Source organism: Leptodactylus fuscus, chromosome 8, assembly GCF_031893055.1.
Source record: "Leptodactylus fuscus isolate aLepFus1 chromosome 8, aLepFus1.hap2, whole genome shotgun sequence".
Taxonomy (NCBI): Eukaryota; Metazoa; Chordata; class Amphibia; order Anura; family Leptodactylidae; genus Leptodactylus; species Leptodactylus fuscus.
Window position 1 is genome coordinate 69,308,591 of NC_134272.1, and position 25,748 is coordinate 69,334,338.

General features: G+C 44.5%; 1 protein-coding gene across 3 annotated transcripts in view; it reads left to right on the forward strand.

Annotated features, from left to right (window-relative positions):
* The window catches only part of ATF2 (activating transcription factor 2), a 74,601-nt gene extending 49,177 nt beyond the window's left edge, over positions 1-25,424 (forward strand). For 2 of the 3 annotated variants that reach the window (XM_075284027.1, XM_075284028.1), the window contains exons 11-12: positions 14,225-14,330; positions 24,657-25,424. In XM_075284027.1, the coding sequence (XP_075140128.1) occupies positions 14,225-14,330; positions 24,657-24,883 (333 nt within the window). In that variant the 3' untranslated portion in view covers positions 24,884-25,424. The remainder of the gene's footprint in view (positions 1-14,224; positions 14,331-24,656) is intronic. The other variant, XM_075284029.1, reaches the window with a different exon arrangement.
* The last annotated feature ends 324 nt before the right edge of the window (positions 25,425-25,748 follow it).

The following is a 25,748-nucleotide window of genomic DNA, read 5'->3' on the forward strand; positions in this document are numbered from 1 at the left end:
TCTAACCAGCCCAGTTTGGACCAATTAATGGTGGAGGGAGCCTCTAACCAGCCCAGTTTGGACCAATTAATGGTGGAGGGAGCCTCTAACCACCCCAGTTTGGACCAATTCATGGTGGAGGGAGCCTCTAACCAGCCCAGTTTGGACCAATTCATGGTGGAGGGAGCCTCTAAACAGCCCAGTTTGGGCAAATTCATGGTGGAGGGAGCCTCTAAAAAACCCAGTTTGGACCAATTCATGGTGGAGGGAGCCTCTAATTAGCCCAGTTTGGACCAATTAATTGTGGAGGGAGCCTCTAACCAGCCCAGTTTGGACCAATTAATGGTGGAGGGAGCCTCTAAAAAACCCAGTTTGGACCAATTCATGGTGGAGGGAGCCTCTAAACAGCCCAGTTTGGGCAAATTCATGGTGGAGGGAGCCTCTAACCAGCCCAGTTTGGACCAATTAATGGTGGAGGGAGCCTCTAAACAGCCAAGTTTTGGGAAATTCATGGTGGAGGGAGCCTCTAACCAGCCCAGTTTGGACCAATTAATGGTGGAGGGAGCCTCTAACCAGCCCAGTTTGGACCAATTAATGGTGGAGGGAGCCTCTAACCAGCCCAGTTTGGACCAATTAATGGTGGAGGGAGCCTCTAAACAGCCAAGTTTTGGGAAATTCATGGTGGAGGGAGCCTCTAACCAGCCCAGTTTGGACCAATTCATGGTGGAGGGAGCCTCTAAACAGCCCAGTTTGGGCAAATTCATGGTGGAGGGAGCCTCTAAAAAACCCAGTTTGGACCAATTCATGGTGGAGGGAGCCTCTAATTAGCCCAGTTTGGACCAATTAATTGTGGAGGGAGCCTCTAACCAGCCCAGTTTGGACCAATTAATGGTGGAGGGAGCCTCTAACCACCCCAGTTTGGGCAAATTCATGGTGGAGGGAGCCTCTAACCAGCCCAGTTTGGACCAATTAATGGTGGAGGGAGCCTCTAACCAGCCCAGTTTGGACCAATTAATGGTGGAGGGAGCCTCTAACCACCCCAGTTTGGACCAATTCATGGTGGAGGGAGCCTCTAACCAGCCCAGTTTGGACCAATTCATGGTGGAGGGAGCCTCTAAACAGCCCAGTTTGGGCAAATTCATGGTGGAGGGAGCCTCTAAAAAACCCAGTTTGGACCAATTCATGGTGGAGGGAGCCTCTAATTAGCCCAGTTTGGACCAATTAATTGTGGAGGGAGCCTCTAACCAGCCCAGTTTGGACCAATTAATGGTGGAGGGAGCCTCTAACCACCCCAGTTTGGGCAAATTCATGGTGGAGGGAGCCTCTAACCAGCCCAGTTTGGACCAATTAATGGTGGAGGGAGCCTCTAACCAGCCCAGTTTGGACCAATTAATGGTGGAGGGAGCCTCTAACCACCCCAGTTTGGACCAATTCATGGTGGAGGGAGCCTCTAACCAGCCCAGTTTGGACCAATTCATGGTGGAGGGAGCCTCTAAACAGCCCAGTTTGGGCAAATTCATGGTGGAGGGAGCCTCTAAAAAACCCAGTTTGGACCAATTCATGGTGGAGGGAGCCTCTAATTAGCCCAGTTTGGACCAATTAATTGTGGAGGGAGCCTCTAACCAGCCCAGTTTGGACCAATTAATGGTGGAGGGAGCCTCTAACCACCCCAGTTTGGACCAATTCATGGTGGAGGGAGCCTCTAAACAGCCCAGTTTGGGCAAATTCATGGTGGAGGGAGCCTCTAACCAGCCCAGTTTGGACCAATTAATGGTGGAGGGAGCCTCTAAACAGCCCAGTTTGGGCAAATTCATGGTGGAGGGAGCCTCTAACCAGCCCAGTTTGGACCAATTAATGGTGGAGGGAGCCTCTAAACAGCCAAGTTTTGGGAAATTCATGGTGGAGGGAGCCTCTAACCAGCCCAGTTTGGACCAATTAATGGTGGAGGGAGCCTCTAACCACCCCAGTTTGGGCAAATTCATGGTGGAGGGAGCCTCTAACCAGCCCAGTTTGGACCAATTAATGGTGGAGGGAGCCTCTAAACAGCCCAGTTTGGGCAAATTCATGGTGGAGGGAGCCTCTAAACAGCCAAGTTTTGGGAAATTCATGGTGGAGGGAGCCTCTAACCAGCCCAGTTTGGACCAATTCATGGTGGAGGGAGCCTCTAAACAGCCCAGTTTGGGCAAATTCATGGTGGAGGGAGCCTCTAAAAAACCCAGTTTGGACCAATTCATGGTGGAGGGAGCCTCTAAACAGCCCAGTTTGGGCAAATTCATGGTGGAGGGAGCCTCTAACCAGCAGAGTTGGGGGAAATCAGGGTGGAGGGAGCCTAGTATTAGCAGAATTGTGCAACGCTTATGGTGGATGAGTATGAGGATGCGGAGGAATTGGAGAGGTTGAGTACAGACATGGAGTTTCATGTTGGGGTGCTTTACACAGGTGGGCACAAAAATGACGGCTCTACCCAGTGGTGGTTCATTTTTATCAAAGTGAGCCGGTCGGCACTCTCAGCTGACAGACGGGTGCGCTTGTCAGTGATGATGCCACCGGCTGCACTGAACACCCTCTCAGATAGGACGCTGGCGGCAGGACAGGACAGCACCTCCAAGGCATATAGGGCAAGTTCAAGCCACAGGTCCAACTTCGACACCCAATACGTGTAGGGCGCAGAGGGGTCGGAGAGGACAGGGCTGTGGTCGGAAAGGTATTCCCGCAACATGCGCCTATACTTCTCACGCCTGGTGACACTAGGACCCTCCGTGGCGGCACTTTGGCGAGGGGGTGCCATCAAGGTGTCCCAGACCTTAGACAGTGTGCCCCTCGTTTGTGTGGACCGGTGAGAACTTGGTTGCCTACTGGAGGAACTGCCCTCCCTGCCGCCAACGTCACATGCTGGAAACATCTCCATCATATTCTGCACCAATTGCCTGTGGCAAGCATTGATGCGATTGGCCCTCCCCTCTACCGGAATAAAAGACGAGATGTTGTTTTTATACCGGGGGTCAAGGATAGCAAAGATCCAGTACTGGTTGTCCTCCATGATTTTGACAATACGCTTGTCGGTTGTAAAGCACCCCAACATGAACTCAGCCATGTCTGCCACAGTGTTAGTTGGCATGACTCCTCTGGCCCCACCGGAAAGTTCAATCTCCATTTCCTCCTCATCCTCCATGTCTACCCATCCGCGCTGCAACAATGGGACGATTCGAAGTTGCCCGGAAGCCTCCTGTATCACCATCACATCATCGGACAACTCTTCTTCCTCCTCCTCCTCCTCCTCCTCCTCCATTAAACGCAGTGAAGCGGACAGATGTGTGGACCTACTCTCCAGCTGTGACGGATCGGATGCTATCCCTAACTCCTCTGTGTGATCTGAGTTATCCCTGATGTCAATCAGGGATTCTCTCAGAACACACAAGAGCGGGATTGTAAGGCTCACCATCGCATCCTCAGAGCTCACCCTCCTTGTGGACTCCTCAAAGACCCGTAGGATGTCACAAAGGTCTCTCATCCATGGCCACTCATGGATGTGAAACTGAGGCAGCTGACTTTGTGGCACCCTAGGGTTTTGTAGCTGGTATTCCATCAAAGGTCTCTGCTGCTCAACCACTCTATTCAACATCTGAAACGTTGAGTTCCAGCGTGTGGGGACGTCGCACAAAAGCCGGTGTTGTGGCACATGCAGGCGTTGCTGGAGAGATTTTAAGCTAGCAGCGGCTACTGTCGACTTGCGAAAGTGGGCGCACATGCGCCGCACTTTCACCAGTAGCTCTGGAACATTGGGGTAGCTCTTTAGGAAACGTTGCACCACTAGGTTGAAGACGTGGGCCAGGCATGGAACATGTTGGAGTCCGGCAAGCTCCAGAGCTGCTACCAGGTTCCGGCCGTTATCACAAACGACCATGCCTGGGCCCAGGTGCAGCGGCTCAAACCATATTGCCGTCTCATCGAGGAGGGCATCCCTCACCTCGGAGGCAGTGTGCTGTCTGTCCCCCAAGCTGATCAGCTTCAGCACAGCCTGCTGACGTCTACCAACGCCAGTGCTGCAACGTTTCCAACTCGTAGCTGGGGTCAATCTAACAGCGGAGGAGGAGGCGGTGGCGGAGGAGGAGGCGGTGGCGGAGGAGGAGGCGGTAGAGGAGGAGGAGGAGGAGGGGGGTGTTCTTCTCGTGTCCCTGCCAGGAATGTTAGGCGGGGAGACGAGGTACACCGGGCCAGTTTGGGAAGCAGTCCCAGCCTCAACTACATTCACCCAGTGTGCCGTCAGTGAAATGTAGCGTCCCTGTCCGCATGCACTTGTCCACGCGTCGGTGGTCAAGTGGACCTTTGTGCAAAGCGCGGAACTAAGGGCCCGCCTGATGTTGAGTGACACGTGCTGGTGCAAGGCGGGGACGGCACACCGGGAGAAGTAGTGACGGCTAGGGACGGCATAGCGAGGTGCCGCAGTTGCCATCAGGTCCAGGAAGGCGGGAGTTTCAACAAGCCGGAACGCCAACATCTCCTGGGCCAGCAGTTTAGCGATGTTGGCGTTCAAGGCTTGCGCGTGTGGGTGGTTAGCAGTGTATTTCTGCCGCCGCTCCAATGTCTGAGAGATGGTGGGTTGTTGTAAAGAAACGCCTGATGGTGCCTTTGATGGTGCAGGAGAAGGAGATAAGACAGGACCAGGGGAGGATGAGGTAGAAGTCAACAAAGTGGCGGAGGCAGATGAAGTGGTGTCCTGGCTCGTCCTCTGGAGTGCATCGCCAGCACAGTCAGCAGTGGCAGTGGCAGAGGCAGAGGCAGAGGCAGTGGCAGTGGCGTGAACGGCAGTCGGCCTTTGTCCTGCCGTTGCTGCCTGCCACTGATTCCAGTGCTTGGATTCCAAATGACGGCGCATTGAAGTGGTGGACAGGTTGCTCTTCTCAGAGCCCCTAATCAATTTCGAGAGGCAAATTGTGCAGACAACACTATATCTGTCCTCGGCGCATTCCTTGAAAAAACTCCACACCTTCGAGAAACGTGCCCTCGAGGTGGGAGTTTTTCGGGGCTGGGTACGAACTGGAACATCTTGGGAGATTCCGGGTGTGGCCTGGCTTCGCCTAAGCTGCTGACCTCTGCCTCTGCCTCTAGCTACCCTTTTTGGTGCTGCACCTGCCTCAACATCCACACTACTTTCCCCGCTTGACATCCCCCCTGTCCAGGTCGGGTCAGTGTCCTCATCATCCACCACTTCCTCTTCCAACTCCTGTCTCATCTCCTCCTCCCGCACAATGCGCCGGTCAACTGGATGCCCTGACGGCAACTGCGTCACATCATCGTCGATGAGGGTGGGTTGCTGGTCATCCACCACCAAATCGAACGGAGATGGAGGAGACTCTAGTGTTTGAGCATCTGGACACAGATGCTCCTCTGTTAGGTTCGTGGAATCGTGACGTGGAGAGGCAGGTTGAGGGACAATGAAAGGAGCGGAGAACAGCTCTGGGGAGCAGGGACAGTTTGGGTTATTGTTCTGTAAAGCTTCGGAATTTTGGGAGGAAGGAAGACAAGACTGTTGGGTAATAGGAGGAGAGGAGGCAGAGTCTGACTGGCTGCTGGACAATGTGCTGTAAGCGTTCTCTGACAGCCATTGCAAGACCTGTTCCTGGTTCTCGGGCCTACTAAGGTTTGTACCCTGCAGTTTAGTTAATGTGGCAAGCAACCCTGGCACTGTGGAGTGGCGCAATGCTTGCTGCCCCACAGGAGTAGGCACGGGACGCCCTGTGGCTTCACTGCTACCTTGCTCCCCAGAACCATTCCCCCGACCTCGCCCACGGCCTCGTCCACGTCCCTTTCCGGGAGCCTTGCGCATTTTGAATTCCTAGTTAGAAATTGGCACTGTATACCAGTAGTAAAAATTGTGGGTGCACGTAACCCCAATATATTCTTTGAATTCCCAGTCAGACACTGGCACTATATGGCAGTAGCAAGAAATGAGGGTATTTGTATTCCCAATATACTCTTTGAATTCCCAGTCAGACAATGGCACTGTATACCAGTAGTAAAAATTGTGGGTGCACGTAACCCCAATATATTCTTTGAATTCCCAGTCAGAAACTGGCACTATATGGCAGTAGCAAGAAATGAGGGTATTTGTATTCCCAATATACTCTTTGAATTCCCAGTCAGACAATGGCACTGTATACCAGTAGTAAAAATTGTGGGTGCACGTAACCCCAATATATTCTTTGAATTCCCAGTCAGACACTGGCACTATATGGCAGTAGCAAGAAATGAGGGTATTTGTATTCCCAATATACTCTTTGAATTCCCAGTCAGACAATGGCACTGTATACCAGTAGTAAAAATTGTGGGTGCACGTAACCCCAATATATTCTTTGAATTCCCAGTCAGAAACTGGCACTATATGGCAGTAGCAAGAAATGAGGGTATTTGTATTCCCAATATACTCTTTGAATTCCCAGTCAGACAATGGCACTGTATACCAGTAGTAAAAATTGTGGGTGCACGTAACCCCAATATATTCTTTGAATTCCCAGTCAGACACTGGCACTATATGGCAGTAGCAAGAAATGAGGGTATTTGTATTCCCAATATACTCTTTGAATTCCCAGTCAGACAATGGCACTGTATACCAGTAGTAAAAATTGTGGGTGCACGTAACCCCAATATATTCTTTGAATTACCAGTCAGAAACTGGCACTATATGGCAGTAGCAAGAAATGAGGGTATTTATAACCCCAATATATTCTTTGAATTCCCAGTCAGACAATGGCACTGTATACCAGTAGTAAAAATTGTGGGTGCACGTAACCCCAATATATTCTTTGAATTACCAGTCAGAAACTGGCACTATATGGCAGTAGCAAGAAATGAGGGTATTTATAACCCCAATATATTCTTTGAATTCCCAGTCAGACAATGGCACTGTATACCAGTAGTAAAAATTGTGGGTGCACGTAACCCCAATATATTCTTTGAATTCCCAGTCAGAAACTGGCACTATATGGCAGTAGCAAGAAATGAGGGTATTTATAACCCCAATATATTCTTTGAATTCCCAGTCAGACAATGGCACTGTATACCAGTAGTAAAAATTGTGGGTGCACGTAACCCCAATATATTCTTTGAATTCCCAGTCAGAAACTGGCACTATATGGCAGTAGCAAGAAATGAGGGTATTTGTATTCCCAATATACTCTTTGAATTCCCAGTCAGACAATGGCACTGTATACCAGTAGTAAAAATTGTGGGTGCACGTAACCCCAATATATTCTTTGAATTCCCAGTCAGACACTGGCACTATATGGCAGTAGCAAGAAATGAGGGTATTTGTATTCCCAATATACTCTTTGAATTCCCAGTCAGACAATGGCACTGTATACCAGTAGTAAAAATTGTGGGTGCACGTAACCCCAATATATTCTTTGAATTCCCAGTCAGAAACTGGCACTATATGGCAGTAGCAAGAAATGAGGGTATTTGTATTCCCAATATACTCTTTGAATTCCCAGTCAGACAATGGCACTGTATACCAGTAGTAAAAATTGTGGGTGCACGTAACCCCAATATATTCTTTGAATTCCCAGTCAGACACTGGCACTATATGGCAGTAGCAAGAAATGAGGGTATTTGTATTCCCAATATACTCTTTGAATTCCCAGTCAGACAATGGCACTGTATACCAGTAGTAAAAATTGTGGGTGCACGTAACCCCAATATATTCTTTGAATTACCAGTCAGAAACTGGCACTATATGGCAGTAGCAAGAAATGAGGGTATTTATAACCCCAATATATTCTTTGAATTCCCAGTCAGACAATGGCACTGTATACCAGTAGTAAAAATTGTGGGTGCACGTAACCCCAATATATTCTTTGAATTCCCAGTCAGAAACTGGCACTATATGGCAGTAGCAAGAAATGAGGGTATTTATAACCCCAATATATTCTTTGAATTCCCAGTCAGACAATGGCACTGTATACCAGTAGTAAAAATTGTGCGTGCACGTAACCCCAATATATTCTTTGAATTCCCAGTCAGAAACTGGCACTATATGGCAGTAGCAAGAAATGAGGGTATTTGTATTCCCAATATACTCTTTGAATTCCCAGTCAGACAATGGCACTGTATACCAGTAGTAAAAATTGTGGGTGCACGTAACCCCAATATATTCTTTGAATTCCCAGTCAGACACTGGCACTATATGGCAGTAGCAAGAAATGAGGGTATTTGTATTCCCAATATACTCTTTGAATTCCCAGTCAGACAATGGCACTGTATACCAGTAGTAAAAATTGTGGGTGCACGTAACCCCAATATATTCTTTGAATTCCCAGTCAGAAACTGGCACTATATGGCAGTAGCAAGAAATGAGGGTATTTGTATTCCCAATATACTCTTTGAATTCCCAGTCAGACAATGGCACTGTATACCAGTAGTAAAAATTGTGGGTGCACGTAACCCCAATATATTCTTTGAATTACCAGTCAGAAACTGGCACTATATGGCAGTAGCAAGAAATGAGGGTATTTATAACCCCAATATATTCTTTGAATTCCCAGTCAGACAATGGCACTGTATACCAGTAGTAAAAATTGTGGGTGCACGTAACCCCAATATATTCTTTGAATTCCCAGTCAGAAACTGGCACTATATGGCAGTAGCAAGAAATGAGGGTATTTATAACCCCAATATATTCTTTGAATTCCCAGTCAGACAATGGCACTGTATACCAGTAGTAAAAATTGTGGGTGCACGTAACCCCAATATATTCTTTGAATTCCCAGTCAGAAACTGGCACTATATGGCAGTAGCAAGAAATGAGGGTATTTGTATTCCCAATATACTCTTTGAATTCCCAGTCAGACAATGGCACTGTATACCAGTAGTAAAAATTGTGGGTGCACGTAACCCCAATATATTCTTTGAATTCCCAGTCAGACACTGGCACTATATGGCAGTAGCAAGAAATGAGGGTATTTGTATTCCCAATATACTCTTTGAATTCCCAGTCAGACAATGGCACTGTATACCAGTAGTAAAAATTGTGGGTGCACGTAACCCCAATATATTCTTTGAATTCCCAGTCAGAAACTGGCACTATATGGCAGTAGCAAGAAATGAGGGTATTTGTATTCCCAATATACTCTTTGAATTCCCAGTCAGACAATGGCACTGTATACCAGTAGTAAAAATTGTGGGTGCACGTAACCCCAATATATTCTTTGAATTCCCAGTCAGACACTGGCACTATATGGCAGTAGCAAGAAATGAGGGTATTTGTATTCCCAATATATTCTTTGAATTCCCAGTCAGACAATGGCACTGTATACCAGTAGTAAAAATTGTGGGTGCACGTAACCCCAATATATTCTTTGAATTACCAGTCAGAAACTGGCACTATATGGCAGTAGCAAGAAATGAGGGTATTTGTATTCCCAATATATTCTTTGAATTCCCAGTCAGACAATGGCACTGTATACCAGTAGTAAAAATTGTGGGTGTATATAGCCCCAATTCTATTGCTAGGGGACTTGCAGGGTATTTCTGGGGTGAAGGTGGGGGGGCACACCGTTGGAACGGGTATCGGGGTATATATCGGGTATACGGGAATACACTGACAGTGTATTCCATTCAGGATCCTGGGAAAGCTGGGTTGCGGCGATTGAGCCCGTCAGTGCCACGTTACACTGACAAGCTTCTCCCTGGAATTTAGCTCTTACAAGAGCTGTTGGTTGTCTTCTCCTTCCTATCCTAGCCTGTCCCTGCCTACCCAGAATCTAAGCCCTAGCTAGCTGGACGGAAACCTCCGTCCTCGGTGAATTGCAAGCTCAGAATGACGCGAAGCTGGGCGTCGCTGTTCTTTTAAATTAGAGGTCACATGTTTTCGGCAGCCAATGGGTTTTGCCTACTTTTTTCAACGTCACCGGTGTCGTAGTTCCTGTCCCACCTACCCAGCGCTGTTATTGGAGCAAAAAAGGCGCCAGGGAAGGTGGGAGGGGAATCGAGTAATGGCGCACTTTACCACGCGGTGTTCGATTCGATTCGAACATGCCGAACAGCCTAATATCCGATCGAACATGAGTTCGATAGAACACTGTTCGCTCATCTCTACTCATAAGGTGTTAACCAACATGGAATTTATGGGTGATCCTTAGTTCAGATTCTTCCTTAGAATTACTGCTTAGTCCTGAGCTTGTATGACCATGGTTACTACATATTGACTTGAACTAGCAGACCCCTATTTAACTACGGTATATATTGGCGGCAAAACAGCTTACGACATATTGTCCTTTCTGCAGGAGCTGTACAGTATTTGTTGTGCTTATATTGTATGTGATTGGTCTACTAGATATAAAAGATAAGTGCGTGGTGGGTTTTCGACCACTACTTAGAAGGTGGCCATACATATCAAATCATTGCTGACTGCAATTATTTCTCCCAACTCCTTCATATATATCCACATTCAGCCGAGTGTGCATGTTTTTTTTTAATTGGGGGAAGGGAATAAGTCTCTGCCAAGCCGTCCAGCAGTGGCTTATCTATCCATAGGATCAAAGGATAAAGTATGTTAGAATCCAAAATGACCTAACCTTCTTCTCCCTTTGCATTAGGAAATGTTTTCAAATGAGACCCAACCATACATGGAAAGACCCCCCTGGTGGCCCAAGGGGCATTCTTCGCTTTCCATTCTTATTGCACAATTACAGCTTTTTGGAAAATAACTGTGATATTGCATGGTTTTGACTTCCCCATCCATCTTTTCCCCAACATCTGCCATCGTGGTAAAATTGGGTGGCCCCATATACTGTTGCCATAGACCATTAACTGATAGTATTGAAATCTGGGCAGCACGGTGGCTCAGTGGTTAGCACTGCATCCTTGCAGTGCTGGAGTCCTGGGTTCAAATCCTGCCAAGGACAACATCTGCAAGGAGTTTGTTGGTTTCCTCTGGGTGCTCTGGTTTCCTCCCACACTCCAAAGACCTACTGATAGGGAATGTAGATTGTGAGCCCTATATGGGACAGTGACTGTTAATGTCTGTAAAGCGCTGCGGAATATGATGGCGCTATATGAGTAAGCATAATAAATAAAGTAAAAAAAAAAAAAAATCTGGGTTTAACCGACTTTTATCTAAAGCAGGGTGGTACACAATTCTAGCCTCAGTATTCATACCCCAGCGACTATAACACAATTTTATTAACACAGAAAGACACTATCTATCCAAGTTTCTATACGCTACAAATGTTCAACATCATTTCCATCGGTGACAAGGCAGATGTGTAGGTGGTAGTCCAGTTCTGTCCTGCTGTCATATCCTCGTATATGGACTCCACTGTTATAGGTTGTTCAGATTTTGTGGTTGTGGGGCGGATACAGGGAGTCCTTCATGTAGTTCTACAGAATGAAGTCCCAGGAGTTAGGTCTAGTGATCATGCAGCCCAGTACACCATTGGTGAATTGGTATTTCCAGAGTATCAAATCCAATGTTTTGGAAGAACTTCATTCAGATATTGGTGAACATCCATATGTATGTGAGATTAGGATTAGGCTCTGTTCACATCTGCTTTGTGGCTTTCAGGGATCTCTCAAGATTTCTATCTTTTTTACAACCAGGATGTGCGGCATGCTGCGGGATTCTTGGGTGAATTTTCAGTTCATTTTCAGTTCAGTCTGAACTGGGACTGCTGTTATTATACTCTGGGTCTCTTCAAAAGGCAGAGGCCCAAGGAAGGAGAGGAAGTCTGAAAAAAATTAGTGTTACCTCTCCTGGGCTCCTGCGCGGCTCCCTGTTCTCTTCCAGCCTCATGACTAACATCAGGGACCGCTGAGGGCCAATTACCGATACATAGCACCCTGATGCAAGCATCAAGACTCTACGTGACCTCTGAGACTCACAGACCTCAGCGATCCTGACATCACTCAGAAGGCCCGAAGAGAACAGGAAGTCGTGCCGGAGCCCAGGACAGGTGAGTAACACTGTTTTTTTCGTTTGATCACCTCCCCTGGGCCTCCAGCTTATTATACTCTAGAGCAGTGATGGCGAACCTATGGCACACGTGCCAGAGAGGGCACGCAGAGCCCTCCATGCTGGCACGCGTGCGGTCGCCCGGATCGCTCACCAACAGGGAATCCGGTACAGGATTCTCCGTTGATGAGCGATCACTGCCTTCAGTTGTATGTGCAAATGCACATACAGCTGAAAGCTGTCAGGGTAGGCCGCGGATCGCGCGACCGCGGCCTACACTGGCTGCAGAGTTCGACCTCTGCCCCGACGCGGGCGCGATGACGTCATCAGCGCCGCCAGTGACAAGAAGGTGGATGCCGGCGGCTCTTCAGGGGTGAGTATGAGAGTGGCTCACTGTGTATATGATGTTGGGGGGGAGCGCTTATAATACTTGGTGGGGTGTATGATACTGGGGGGGGGGAGTGTATAATACTGGAGGGGCTTATAATACTGGGTGGGGTGTATAATACTGTGGGGAGTGTATAATACTGATGGGGCTTATAATACTGGGGGGAGTGTATAATACTGGGGGGGGCTTATAATACTGGGTGGGGTGTATAATACTGGGGGGAGTGTATAATACTGAGGGGGCTTATAATACTGGGGGGGCTTATAATACTGGGGTGGCTTATAATACTGGGGGGTGTACTAAAGAGCATATAATACTGGGGGGGGGGGGCCTATTTATAAGCACACAATACTGTGTGTGGATGCCACTGTGGAGCATATAATCCTGTGGGGGGGGACACCTACTGCGGAGCATATAACACTGGGGGGCTACTGTGGTACTGTGGAGAATATAATATTGTGTGGTGGGCCCACTGCAGAGCATATAATACTGTCTGGGGTCCCCTCACTATTTATATCACACAGTATCTGTTTTATAGCAGACGTGATATTAGTACAGGATGTAAGAATATTACACGGTAACTATAAAACAGATCCTGTGCGATGTAAATAGTGAAAATTAATTGTTCAAAGTACCAAATGCCGAGACCTTTACATTTCAGTACAACGTTGTTTGTATTATTGAAAGCTCTGTAAAGCCCCACATGACTGTAATTTTTGGTCAGTAACTGTCCGCAATTGTGGATCCGCATAGTATTAAGTCTATATTGTCGTGTTGGCACTCCGCGAAAATTTTGTGGGTTTTGGGTTGCAGTTTGGGCACTCGGTCTCTAAAAGGTTCGCCATCACTGCTCTAGAGTCTGAAGAGAATAATAGCAGTTCCTGTTCCTGGACATGTTTGGTCCGCACGAAGCCACTGGACGAGCCTCTTGTAGACATACATGCCCCACAACAGTAGTCAGACTATCGATTGGATTATAATGGGGACGAAAGGGCTGAACCCATTTTGCCCTTACTATAATCTGCTCTGGGGGGTGTAGCCTTTAAAAGGGACTTGGCCCAAATAATCGTAATATGGGTAAAATTCCTAATTAATTTTTATTTTATTACTTTTTATTAAGGTCATAATCACTAAGGCCTCGTTCAACTCTGCATTGGTATTCCATACAGGGGAGTCCGCATGAGGACTCCCCAACAAACGGAATACCGAAAGCAACTGCAAGCGGTGTGCCAGTGAATGCACACAGACCCCATAGACTAAAATGGGGTCCATGTGCTTGCCGCCAGATCTCCGCAGGGATCATGTGGACAGGAAAGTAGTTAACAATCTACTTTCCTACCCGCATGATACGTGCGGGCAGCGCGCGGCCAGCACACGGACCCCATTATAGTCTATGGAGTCCATGTGCTTTCACTGGCACACCGCTTGCAGTTGCATTCGGTATTCCATTTGGGAGTCCCCATGCGGACTCCCCAAATGGAATACTGAACGCAGATGTGAATGAAGGATAAGCCTTAGATTCAAGTCTAAAAGGGATGCATGAAAATGGATTAACCTCGGATGTACGCTCGGCCATAAAACTAGTACTTTTTCCATGGTCGAGTACATGGCCCTATTGTCAGAATAAGTGCTAAGTGACAGAAACCTCGAGAGTAAGTGCAAATGCAGATGGAAACACTGAAATATGCACCATGTTATTCCGTATATATCAATAGAATGTAATATTAATAGTGTATTGTATGTTCATTGTTTATTGACTTCTGTCCATTTTGTCAGGTTTCCGTCAGCGCGTTGTGTATCGCTCCCCTCCAAAACTGATAGAGCACTTGCATGGATGTTATTACTTTGCTATGAACTTTGAGAACTTATTCCATTTGGTTCTAAAGAGAAAGTTTCCCCTTTACCTCTAGAATGAAGTCACCCTGCTGAGAAATGAAGTGGCGCAGCTGAAACAGCTTCTTCTGGCTCATAAAGATTGCCCTGTAACCGCCATGCAGAAGAAATCTGGCTATCATAGTGAGTAATGTTCCATTACCCATGGCCTTGGGCTACATAGTGAAATACTGCCAAAATGAACCGTGCCACTATTAATATAGGAAGGCTCGTATGCACTTCTAGTGTTTAACATTAAATATAGAAAATAAGGGAAGGTTAGCGCTCGTGCATTCAGATGTTGTTTCAATAGGATTAATCTCCGCGCTGCTCGCCGTGAAATATTTTCTTGCTGCACATGATTAACTTCAGTGTAAGTCTCTCTGGCACTTAAAGCTTTAAAACATTTTGCAGATTTAGTTGTTTTTTTTTTCCCTTCTTTTTCCTTCCAAGCGGTTTTTAATTAGTACTGTATGTCGGAAAATCCCTAAAGCTATTGTGCTCCTGTTTTCGCATATACAGTAGGATAAACATATGCAAAAGACTCGGGTAAGTTTCTCCAGTGTGTGAAATAAACACATAAAAAATTATATGTATGTATATTTTGACAGATTTTATTGTAATGGGATTTATCCCGGCTGCAGACAGAATTGATTTCCACATCTTGAATTAAATGTCTAATATTTCTGTTTGGCGGCTTGTGTTTGGAATGTTAATGTGCGTCACGGGTAGATCGCCTGGGGTTCGCCTGTCCTAGATCGTGCCCCCACTGCTGGTGTAGGACTAAAAGTCTCAGCATGGCCTCTGTGTCATTACTGTGAATCTACAGGTTGCTGTTGATATAGATAACAAATGTAAACTATGTGTATAAGGTGTGTAAATAGGTTGTGCTGTTATGGACATTTATCCCCTATCTACAAGACATGGTCCCAATTGCCAGGTCCCCCAGTGATGAGGAGGATGGGAGACTGAGACTCCTCCTAAACACTTCTTGTGAATGGAGGGACATAGTGCTTGCCTGACTGGTGTTTCATTCACTTCTATGGGCGCTGCCGTAGATTACAGCTCCAGCATCTCCATAGAAGTGAATGGAGCGCCGATTAGGCAAGCATACTGTCACACCATTCACAAGGAGGCTTTAGAGTAGGGGTGGGCAATTAATTTTCCCAATGGGCCACATGAGAAATTGTAACGGTTCTAGAGGTCCATGCGCGCTGTGGCAAATTTAGCTCCACCCACTTCTCCGTTGACTCCGCCCATTGTGAGTGACAATGGCTGGCCAAATTCAAAGACTAAGTTGCTAGCAGTCATGAAGGTTCCACACCACACAGGAGTTTGGTATAAGAACTTCTTACTTACAATGGGGTTCACACCTGCGTTCGGGTCTCCGTTCTGTGGTTTCTGTCTTCTGCATGCAGAAGACAGAAACCTGTCAGATTAGGTCTGGCCGTGAGCACCGGTGAGCGATTTATGCTCTCCGCCGCGTAACAGTTTTTTTTTAAACCGGACACAGATTACTGCATGTCCGACTCTAAGTCCGGTTTAAAAAAAAACGTTTTGCATCGGAGAGCATAAAACGCTCACTGCCGCTCACAGCCGGACATCTTTCAAACCCATTCAAATGAATGGGTATGAAAGAGTCCTGCAGGTTTCCGTCTCCTGCCTCTGTTTTGTGCAGGAAACCTGCAGAACGGAGACCGGGCGCAGATGTGAACGAGCCCTTAGCCTCAGCATTGCACACAAAGACACCTTTATTACAGAACGTGCAGGTTTTTATATCCAAATACAAGAAGTAAACAACAGCAAGCTCTATCATGAGTCTGATTGGTTGGTTGAGGTATCCGCCTCCTGTGATGTCACTTCTTGTGATGTCACTTTCTGTGGGAGTGCCAGGTCCTCCTCATGGGAAACCCTGTATAATCTCCTTGTGTCCGCATGTTCGGGCCTACACCTGAGGACACAATAGAGGCCATTTTGTCATGATGTCTGGTACATTGTCAAAAGCCCATAACACACAGGAATGTCTTTGCAGCCTCAATCTTCACAATCCCATGTGTGCATTACAGTATATACATACAGCCTAGTATACAGCTCTGGCTTAGCTCTGAACTCCATCCACTAGATGTGTGAGGGCTGGGGGTTCATTGAATTTTATCTCTTCATGCTTTGACATCCTAACTGGTTTTTCCACCATTGCTTAGAGATGGCTCTTTGAGACAGATCTTCATTCTCGCCAACCAAATGGAGACGGCTCAAATCAGCTGGGGGAGGACTACTGTCTCCAAAGATTCAATAATGGATTACAAGATACCAGCATGGACTTATGAGTTTAGTTTCAACCTGGGACAAAAAGGCATCTTATAGCTACATCCAGATATTGCTGGCGTCATCTTATCACATAATATCATATTCAGTTTGAAACATAAATAATTAGACTGCATTTAGTTTTAGGGATAACAATATTTTTGTGATCATATATTTACAACCTTCACACGTACGTAAACCTTTAGTTGTACTCTCAGTGGGACAGTACATAATGGTATTAGTGTAGCATGTCTCCACATTCTCCACATCACGAAAGCGCGCGAAAATGATTAGACGCGTCTCCACATAATGTGTACCGTAGTGCAGTATGTCTCCACATTCTTCACATCTTCCAGAAGAAGCAGTGAAATCTACCTTTGACCCTGAACTACACATCAGCTGAGGTAAGTGAAAAAAGGCGGGAAATTTGAATTACAGTGCACAGCTTACACTATCTTTACTTCCCTGAGTGAACCTGAGGAGAAAAAGTGTATTTTATTAATTTACCACACATTTTGGGGTACCATGCCGCCATGCCTGCTTTGGGGGTCCCTTGTCATTCTCCACATCATGAAAGTGCAGAGTAGGTATAAATATCAGGCTTAGTAACAACGCGATACATGGCTTTGGATCCAAATTGAGGATGTTTCATGTCCTACGCCGAAATGAGCCGACGCTTCGGGCCATTATTCAGCATCACATCGCTCCTGGATCGTAAATTTGGTCGGACGAGTGGGCAGCTTATGCAAATATTCCAAATTGGCCTGGTTTTCAGTACACTCATCGTACTGTAAATCATCAACAAAATTTTGTAAACCCTTTCACCGGCGTCAACACCCAGAGAATAGAGGCAAATTGGGGTCATGTCAAAATGGAAATTCTGCAGAAGATGCGTGGTACTTCGCGAATTTGTTGCCAGGACATTTGGCTGAATACTGGTGGCATCGAGAGACTCTGTTTCGCAACATCATTGCTGAAATTGCTCAACAGTTCCCTTGACTATGAGTTTTTTGGAGCAAAATCATCCGATATTTTTTAAGTAAAATTCGTTTTTCGAATGTGGAGACATGCTACACTAGAGCAAAAACGTGTGGAGACATGCTACACTAATACCGTACATAATTGTGTACAGAAAATAGACAAAGTCTATTATTAGAAATATTAAGAATGATTAAAGTAAATAAGTAAAAAAAAACTACACGTGATATATTATCTTTAAAGGGGAAAAACACGATAAACCCTTTTTTTTTTATTTAAAAAATAACCCCACTAGATTTACCATGGTGGATATGTCAGGGTAAGCCCTAATGAGAAAAAACTGCACCGTACCTGGGATAAAAATTGCCCACGTATCCCGGCGAGTGCTAATTATTCATGTCTATGTGTATACCGTTAACGTTACGAGATGCACAGCTCATGACAGCGGATGCTTCGCAACGCCTGTCCATCACAATGTGACTAGTCACCTCTTTGGCATTTGGAAGGTTAATTGAGCCTCTCTCTTTTTTTGGCTGTGATATACAGCCCTCCAACCAGCTGCTGCCGCTGAATAAATGGCCAATTTTGTCCCTGGTACACAAATTTGTAACAAATAACAAAGCTGGGAATGCATTAGGCAACATTCATAATATATAACCCACAGCTTTCTCCTTTATGATTTAATGATATTCCAGGATATTTGTAAATGTGAAGATTGTCTCCGCCATATGCAGCCACTTCATTTTAATTTGCCAGTGTCAGTAATTCAGGAGGATAAAGAAACATTCTGAATTGCAGGCAAACAGTTCCTCAGGTGCTCGCGATAAAACTTAATAGCCTCCATCTTTACTTGTAGTCATTTTAAGCGGTTTTATCAGAACAGGCAATATTTTTTAATTTAAAAGAATTGAGCGGTAAAGGCAACTTTCCATTGCCATATATATTTAGGGAGCTGATTTTGTCATTTCTGATCTGATAAATCTTACTACACGGAGGCACAGTCATTTGACAGGGCTAGAGAATAACATTTTGCAGTAAATTGGATCGGCATAGGCATATGTTGGGAGAGCGGTATTAACAATGATTGCGGGGAGGATGAGGCTATTATCCTTTACATCTGATAAACCCACATAATGTCACATAGACGCTCCCAATATCTGGCATTGTGTGCTGGGCTCGCCTTTCATGTCTTCCCAATATCCTTGTAAACGTGGCACATGTATATTCATCTGCAGAGTAAATGAGGCCCCGGTGTTGTGCAATTATGATGGCTAAATGTGCTGTCATATTGTGCAATTCTGCGGTATGATCTAATCATTCCTGAAATTTGCTCATTCAACATACTTGTCATTTCGGAAAAAGAAAACAAAGTGTGTTTGTGGATATACTGTATATATGTATATGTGTGTGTAATAAATATATGATAGATAGATAGATAGATAGATAGATAGATAGATAGATAGATAGATAGATAGATAGATAGATACTAGTGCAATACTATACATGTATCTATATCTATTCTGTTAATCCTGTAGGTTTGGATGTTTGCGACCTAGTTTCATAAACCATCCAAAGTTGCTTGACCACTGGTGCTGAGAAAATCCTAAAGAACTTGATCACAAAGGACTTAAAGGGGGTGGTAAAACCAAAACATACCCCTTTCCCCAGTGCTTCAATGCCCCCCCAGCACAGTCTGGTCCCCCCAGTCCATTGTTGTCTTCTGGTGGAAGTCCCTGCCACTTGTGACCACTGAGACCAGTCAGCAGCCTCAGCAAAGGGCACGGGATGTCACTACCTGTCTCTTCCTGAGGCTGCTGATTGGCCTTAGCATCACATGACCACTGAGCCAATCAATGGCTTCAGCAAGAGGAATCCGTGAGGAAGAGAAGACGCAGGAGCAGAAGGACCGGACTGCGTTGGGAGGACTCTGGAGCATTGGGGGATGAGTATGATTTTTTTTTTCTTTTACCAAGTTTTTTTTAATGTTATTTTAAGAATTTTTAATTATTTTTTTTAACTTCCATGACACAGTCTACAGTTACCACCTTGCAAATACTGTAGGGGTTCTTTGCAGCAGTCACCTCAATTACATCACAGAAAGGAATACAATAAAAGATATCACAAATTGGTGCTTGCCAGATCTTCAGCCAATTTCCTGGCATTTCTATTGCTGGGTTGTCTGGCCACAAAGTTCTAGTCCGTTAATATTAAGGTTCTGTATTAATTTTATTATTAAAAATATTTAAATATTAGTGCAAAAGATTATTCTACATTCTTAAAGAGATTCTATGTTGGGTCCCAGTTTATTGGTGGTATTAGCTTCATTGTTTTATAGGATCCTTTTTTGCAAATTACATGAGTGATGATGTGAAGTGACGAAGCAGCTCCAAAGGGTTTGGGTACTCTTTATTTTTGGACATCAGCATAGGGCTCAAACACTTCACTTATTTTCTCATTTACACAACAGAATATCACATTTAGGTATAATTGTCTTTAAAGCACATGACTCATGATAATCCTTTTCCATATGCAGATCGGATTTCTATAGAAGTCTATACAATTGGATGTCCACATGTAATACTTCATTTAGCCTGTAGTGGCCACTGTAGGGAAAAGAAATAGCTGGCTACATCTTCTCCTGGCAAAGTAAAATGTGTATTGGAGAAGGGGGGGGGGGAACCAGGATTCTCAACATTCTTATGTATGTTATTTTTATTTCTTACTACTTTTTTTAAAATCACCAATTTCTTTATTTATTAAAGACAACTACTGAAATCTATCATTTTTTTTTTTTTTTTTATTTTCCGATTTATATTTACCGTATATACTTGAGTATAAGCCGACCCGAATATAAGCCGAGACCCCTAATTTTACCACAAAAAACTGGGAAAACTTATTGACTCGAGTATGAGCCGAGGGGGGAAATCCACCATTGCATATAAAAAGTCTGGTCATGTGCATTGCAGCTTAGTAACCCCATGGGGACCATAGTAATAGCCGTTAACCCCATCATGTCCCTCACATTAACCCCCTGTGTGCCTCACATAAGAGTTACTGATATGTGGGACATATGGAGATAATAATTAGGTATCTTCATAATTAAGGTCCTTCATTAGTTCCCTCATGTGTCTCACATATTAGTAACCCTTATATGGGGCACACAGGGGTTAATATGAGGGACATGTTGGGGTAACTGTTATTAATGTGAGGCACATGGAGTTACTGAACCTAAATGAATAACCCCAAATGCCTGACATTACTAGGCAGAGTAACTAAAGGAAGGGACCTGTGTGTGTCACGTTACTGGAGCTTCCTCTCCTCCATACAACAGACATCTTCCATAAGACACAATGAATCCTGGCCACTCATCTGCAGGGTAGATGCTAAATCCTAGTGTGCTAAAGGACCTCTGATGACGTCATGACCATGTGATCAGACTCTGGTGTGGGCGGAGCTACTAGGATTTAGACTCAACCTTATCTGCAGATGTTACATACCAGTGGCTACAGGACCTTTGATGACATCACAGTCACGTGACCTCATGACAAGCCAACCACAGAGCAGTAGCACTAAAGGACCTCCCCCTTCCAGGTCCTTCCAGTTTTCTGTGCTCCGTGCACCCTGACTCGTGTATAAGCCGAAGAGAGCTTTATCAGCATGAAAAATGTGCTGAAAAAGTCGGCTTATACTCGAGTATATACGGTATATTTTTTTCATTCGACTTTATGTACGTGCTTATGGGGGCTAAAATCTGGCCTGACCTTCTTTGCTCTACTAACAACATTTAGTGATATGCTTTACAGCACAATCATGGCCATAGTCAGCAGTAGACTGGTGCAAACTCATTGAGGTCTATGGGAGAGCTTTCTAGGCATGCTCAGGAGGCTGAGGGGGATAATTAAGCTGTGACATCATCTATTGTAGTGGATGTAGTCATGGGACACTATGGTTTATCTGTAGAGGTATTATCTTCTATTGTGATCCTGATAGTGATGTAAATGAGGCCACTGCTGCAAAGGAAACCTGACAAGTGGCAATCTATTATTAGGCTCAGTGGCCAGAGTAAAAATTGCACGATCTAGTACTTTTTTATTAATTTTTTTTAACACGTAAAATGAAAAATAAAATAATTGAATATTAAAAATCTGTTTCACATAAAAAAAAAAACTTAGGCCATTTTCTTGGCTCATTCCCTTTAAATGTCTTTACTTCCTGGAATTTTGTCCAGTAATGACCTTGTATAAGGGAATAATTTTTGCTGTTTTTACATATCTCAGCGATGATCCACAAAGACATCCGTTTTCTACATCTCCAAATTGGGGATTAGAATAAAGTGTATTTTTCCGTTTGACTGTAATGTTCTATTCGGCTTCAGTTCCAAAGAATCATTAAGTGGAAACATGTTTGCAAAGTTACTTTGGGGCGTCCTTGCCGCAGCATTACTGTAAAATCTGTTGCGATATAAGCCAGCGCTATGGGCTGGCGTCATGATTGCCGGTCTCTTTACAACATAGCAGCGCTCGCCTTAACTCTTTTATGTGTTAAAACATCATCATCATTACCTTACCATTTATAAATGTTTGTTGGTTAGCAAAGCAATTTGCACATTTGCCATCTACAATTTACAGTGATGTATTTTCATTGGCTTCTTAATTATCTTTTTAGGATTCGCTCAGAAGGACTGAATTATTAGATTCAGCGTGCGGAATAGTGGATGTTTTCGGTGCCCTGAGCCCAATTAATTTGTGCATCTCTGGAACAGCTGGTGGCATTTAGACTCTAAATACTGCTTATTCTCCTGAGTGCACACCATTACAGTCAGGTGCCGGCATCATCACTTGCTGCACTTAATGGAAAGGCATCCCCATAAATGTGAAAAATAATCTTTATTTGCCATGGAATCATCGCAAGGTGTGTTTACATCACATCTATAATTAGACGCCATTACTTCAATTAAACCGCTTTACAGTAGAAATTTTCAAGAACAACATTGCGGCGCGTTTATCTGCAAAGGTTGGCGCGGTTGACGTGTTTTGTTTTTCTGCAGGATTTGATCTGAATTTGATAGCAGGAAATGTCAGATGCCGGGGGGACGTTAATGAAGCTGCACGGCAAATGATTTCATTTACTGGCGTTCCGGCTTAAAGGCGTACGCCGCCTGTGACTGATTGAGATGTGGAAACTAGGGGGTGGGGCCGGTAGGAGGGTGGTAACGGGAAAGGGTGTGCGTGTAGATATATATACATTGCTTCAGCAAAACTGCTTTGTTTGGCTGCTATCTGAGATTATTCACTTCATTGTTTACACTGAGTTTCCATTACCACGGACCTGGGGATGGTCTTATCTCTATGGCCAGGAAAAGTGACGTAGCTCCCTACTCTCAGGAGGGGAGGGGGAGCTGAGTGCTCGGAGCAGCTTGTATTTTTGAGCTCTTTATCTCCCTCTTCCAGTTATCAGTCCGCTAATTGAAATTTGCTGATAAGGGCTGAGACCGGGAGTCTGTTACCTCTATATGTGAACACAGACCTAAAATTGAGTTTATTGCAAGCTGACTCTTGGTCCTGTAGCATGTAAATTTGGGATTCTCATCACCTAACAAATCCAGCTCTGTTACATCAGCTTCATATTGTACATCTTCCAGTGATACTATACTAATTTATTTACAACCATCCCTCATTACTGACTGCAAACATGTACTGCTATGAAGAGAGCTAGCAGAGCTGGCTTTGTCTGGGAGACAGAAAGTGAAACCCTGCCCACCAATTTACTGAGAAAACCAGGAAGTGAACAGAGCACACAGCCTGTAAGTTGGTGAACAGGCGAGTTGGGAATACCCCTTTAAAGCTGTCAGATTGCGGCAGGTCTAGATCCCAGGACTTTCAGCAGATAGCTATCTGGCTTGGGAAGTGAGGTGAAAGCCATCCATGTAATAGGCAGACAAATTCTGCCAGAGTGGAACCCTCTTGGACATCCATTTTATTGTTCCCAGCAGTCAGACCCCAATTGATCATGAAGTTATCCCCCATCTTATCAATAGGGAACGACAGCTAAACGTAGTACAAATCCTTTAAATCAGTCACTATGTGCACCAGTGAAAAGAAAGTGGTTTCCAGGGGTCTTTTTCCTGCCACAATAATAACATGCCCATTAGGCTAATGTCTGCATTTCTATGATGGAGTCGGGGTTGAAGGCTATAGGCTACAAGATTTCTTAGATTTTCTGCTTTTTTAGAATCCTATTTTCTTAGAAGGCCTCCCAAAAGCAAATTACTCATAGGTTAACCCATTATCTGGATACCCAAAAATCAGCTATAGTCTGTGCCAAAAACAACCAGTGATCAGCTTTACTGCAGCACCACCACAGGGGAAATAAAGCATTACAAGGTTCCTTCTCATTGACATCAATGAACATTCCATGTAATGCACAGTCATGCTGGGTCCTCCAAAGGGAGAGATTTTCTTTGTATCTTCTACAGAGGCGGCATGATGGAGGTAATTTGTCATGGAATACTGTCTATTAAAGAGGATATTTCACTATATCCAACAAGTCCAGCTTATTATCATTTAATAAACACTACTCCAGTGATTCTGGCACAGTTGGATTTTTTCCTCTAGCCCCCATCGTTCCTGAGCAATCAATGCTGTTAGTTTTGATACCTGATATACTATTTAGTCTCTGTACTGTCAGAAGAGCGGTGTCAGGCAGGAGCAGACAAAGGGGTGTGATTCTGAGCTCTGACACTGGCTGCTTCTGATTAGAGCTCTGAATCATACCCCTTGTCTGACACTACCCACCTGACATTATACAGCCTAAATAGCACATCAGGCGGCAAAACTAACTGTGCTTGTTGCTCAGGAATGGTGGGGACTAGAGAGAAAATTCCAACTGAGCTGGAATCAGTTGAGCAGTGACTATTAACAGGTGCTAAGAACTTGAATCGGTGGAGGTTTTGAAACATCCTTTTTAACTCAGAATATATTAGTAGGTCATTTGAAAAGGAGTTACCTAACGTAGACAACCCCTTTAAAGCCCGATTTAGAGCCTAACATTCAGAAACTAGTTGTAATTTTTTTGGGCAAACAGGCAAAATGCGGTCATGGATATAATAGATGTTATGGTAGACAGAGTAGTATAATTATTTAGTATATTTGGCTCCTAACATATATTATGTATCTTTGTATTTTTTAGTAGATACTGAAAAAGATGAAAGCTCAGAAGACATTTCAATGCCTGGCAGCCCACAGACTGAAGCAATCCAGCACAGTTCAATCAGCACTTCCAATGGCGTAAGCTCCACCTCGGTGGCAGAAGCAATAGCGACATCTGTTCTCACCCAGATGGCAGACCAGAGTACAGAACCAGCTGCCTCACACGCCACTCTGGCCCCTCCTCCTGCGCAACCTTCAGGAAGTTGATTAGAAACACGTCCCATGCCAGGTTTTTAGCAGATGATTGGTGACTATAGAGGGGGAAAAACAGCAAAAGGCCAGTTTTTATCTTAAGAGGTGAAAATACCGTAAACTCTTAATTTATGTTTTGCATTGTAGCCACTATGGAACACGTTCTGCCCTTCTTCAGGATCAAGTGTCTCTTAATTTATTGTAATAGCTTTTTAAAGTAATTTTTTTTTTGCTTTCACTGGATTAATGTGTTATCTTCCTCTCTAAAGACATATGTATCATATGTTTGACTATAGGAAGAAAAAAAAAAATCGTAGCCCTGTTACAATATTAGGATGGTTTTCTGAGACCCGGGGCAGAAACTATGCTCAGAATAATTACTATGTCACCTTTATACCAAAGTTGCATAGTTCCTTTTGATCTTAATTCTTAAGGTCATGATGCACTAGGCGTGAGATAGAAAGACAAAAATCGATTTTGCTTTTTAATCTTTTTGCCGTTTTTTTTTTTTTTTCTGTTTTTTTTTGTTTTTCTTTTTAATTTGCACAGTCAGAAAGGGAGAATAGTGAAGGATATTCTTTACAATCTTTTCACTTCTTCAATTCTTCACTTTTTAATTGCACAAAATCTTTGTGGTTTGTACATCGCCTCAATTTTACTTTGGAAATATGAAATTTGCAGAAGTTTGTAGTCTAAGTGCAATAATTCTTTAGTTGCCTTTATTTTTTTCCTTTTGGCACGCCTACTGAAAATAGTGAAGGAATCCCCCATCCCCATGGAGCACTAGTTTATTTGTAGCAAGCAGGATAGTTTCGGGAAGTGCACCTCTGTATATGCTCCACTGGCCCCACAGGCTTTTATTTACTGTGTTTGATGGTCA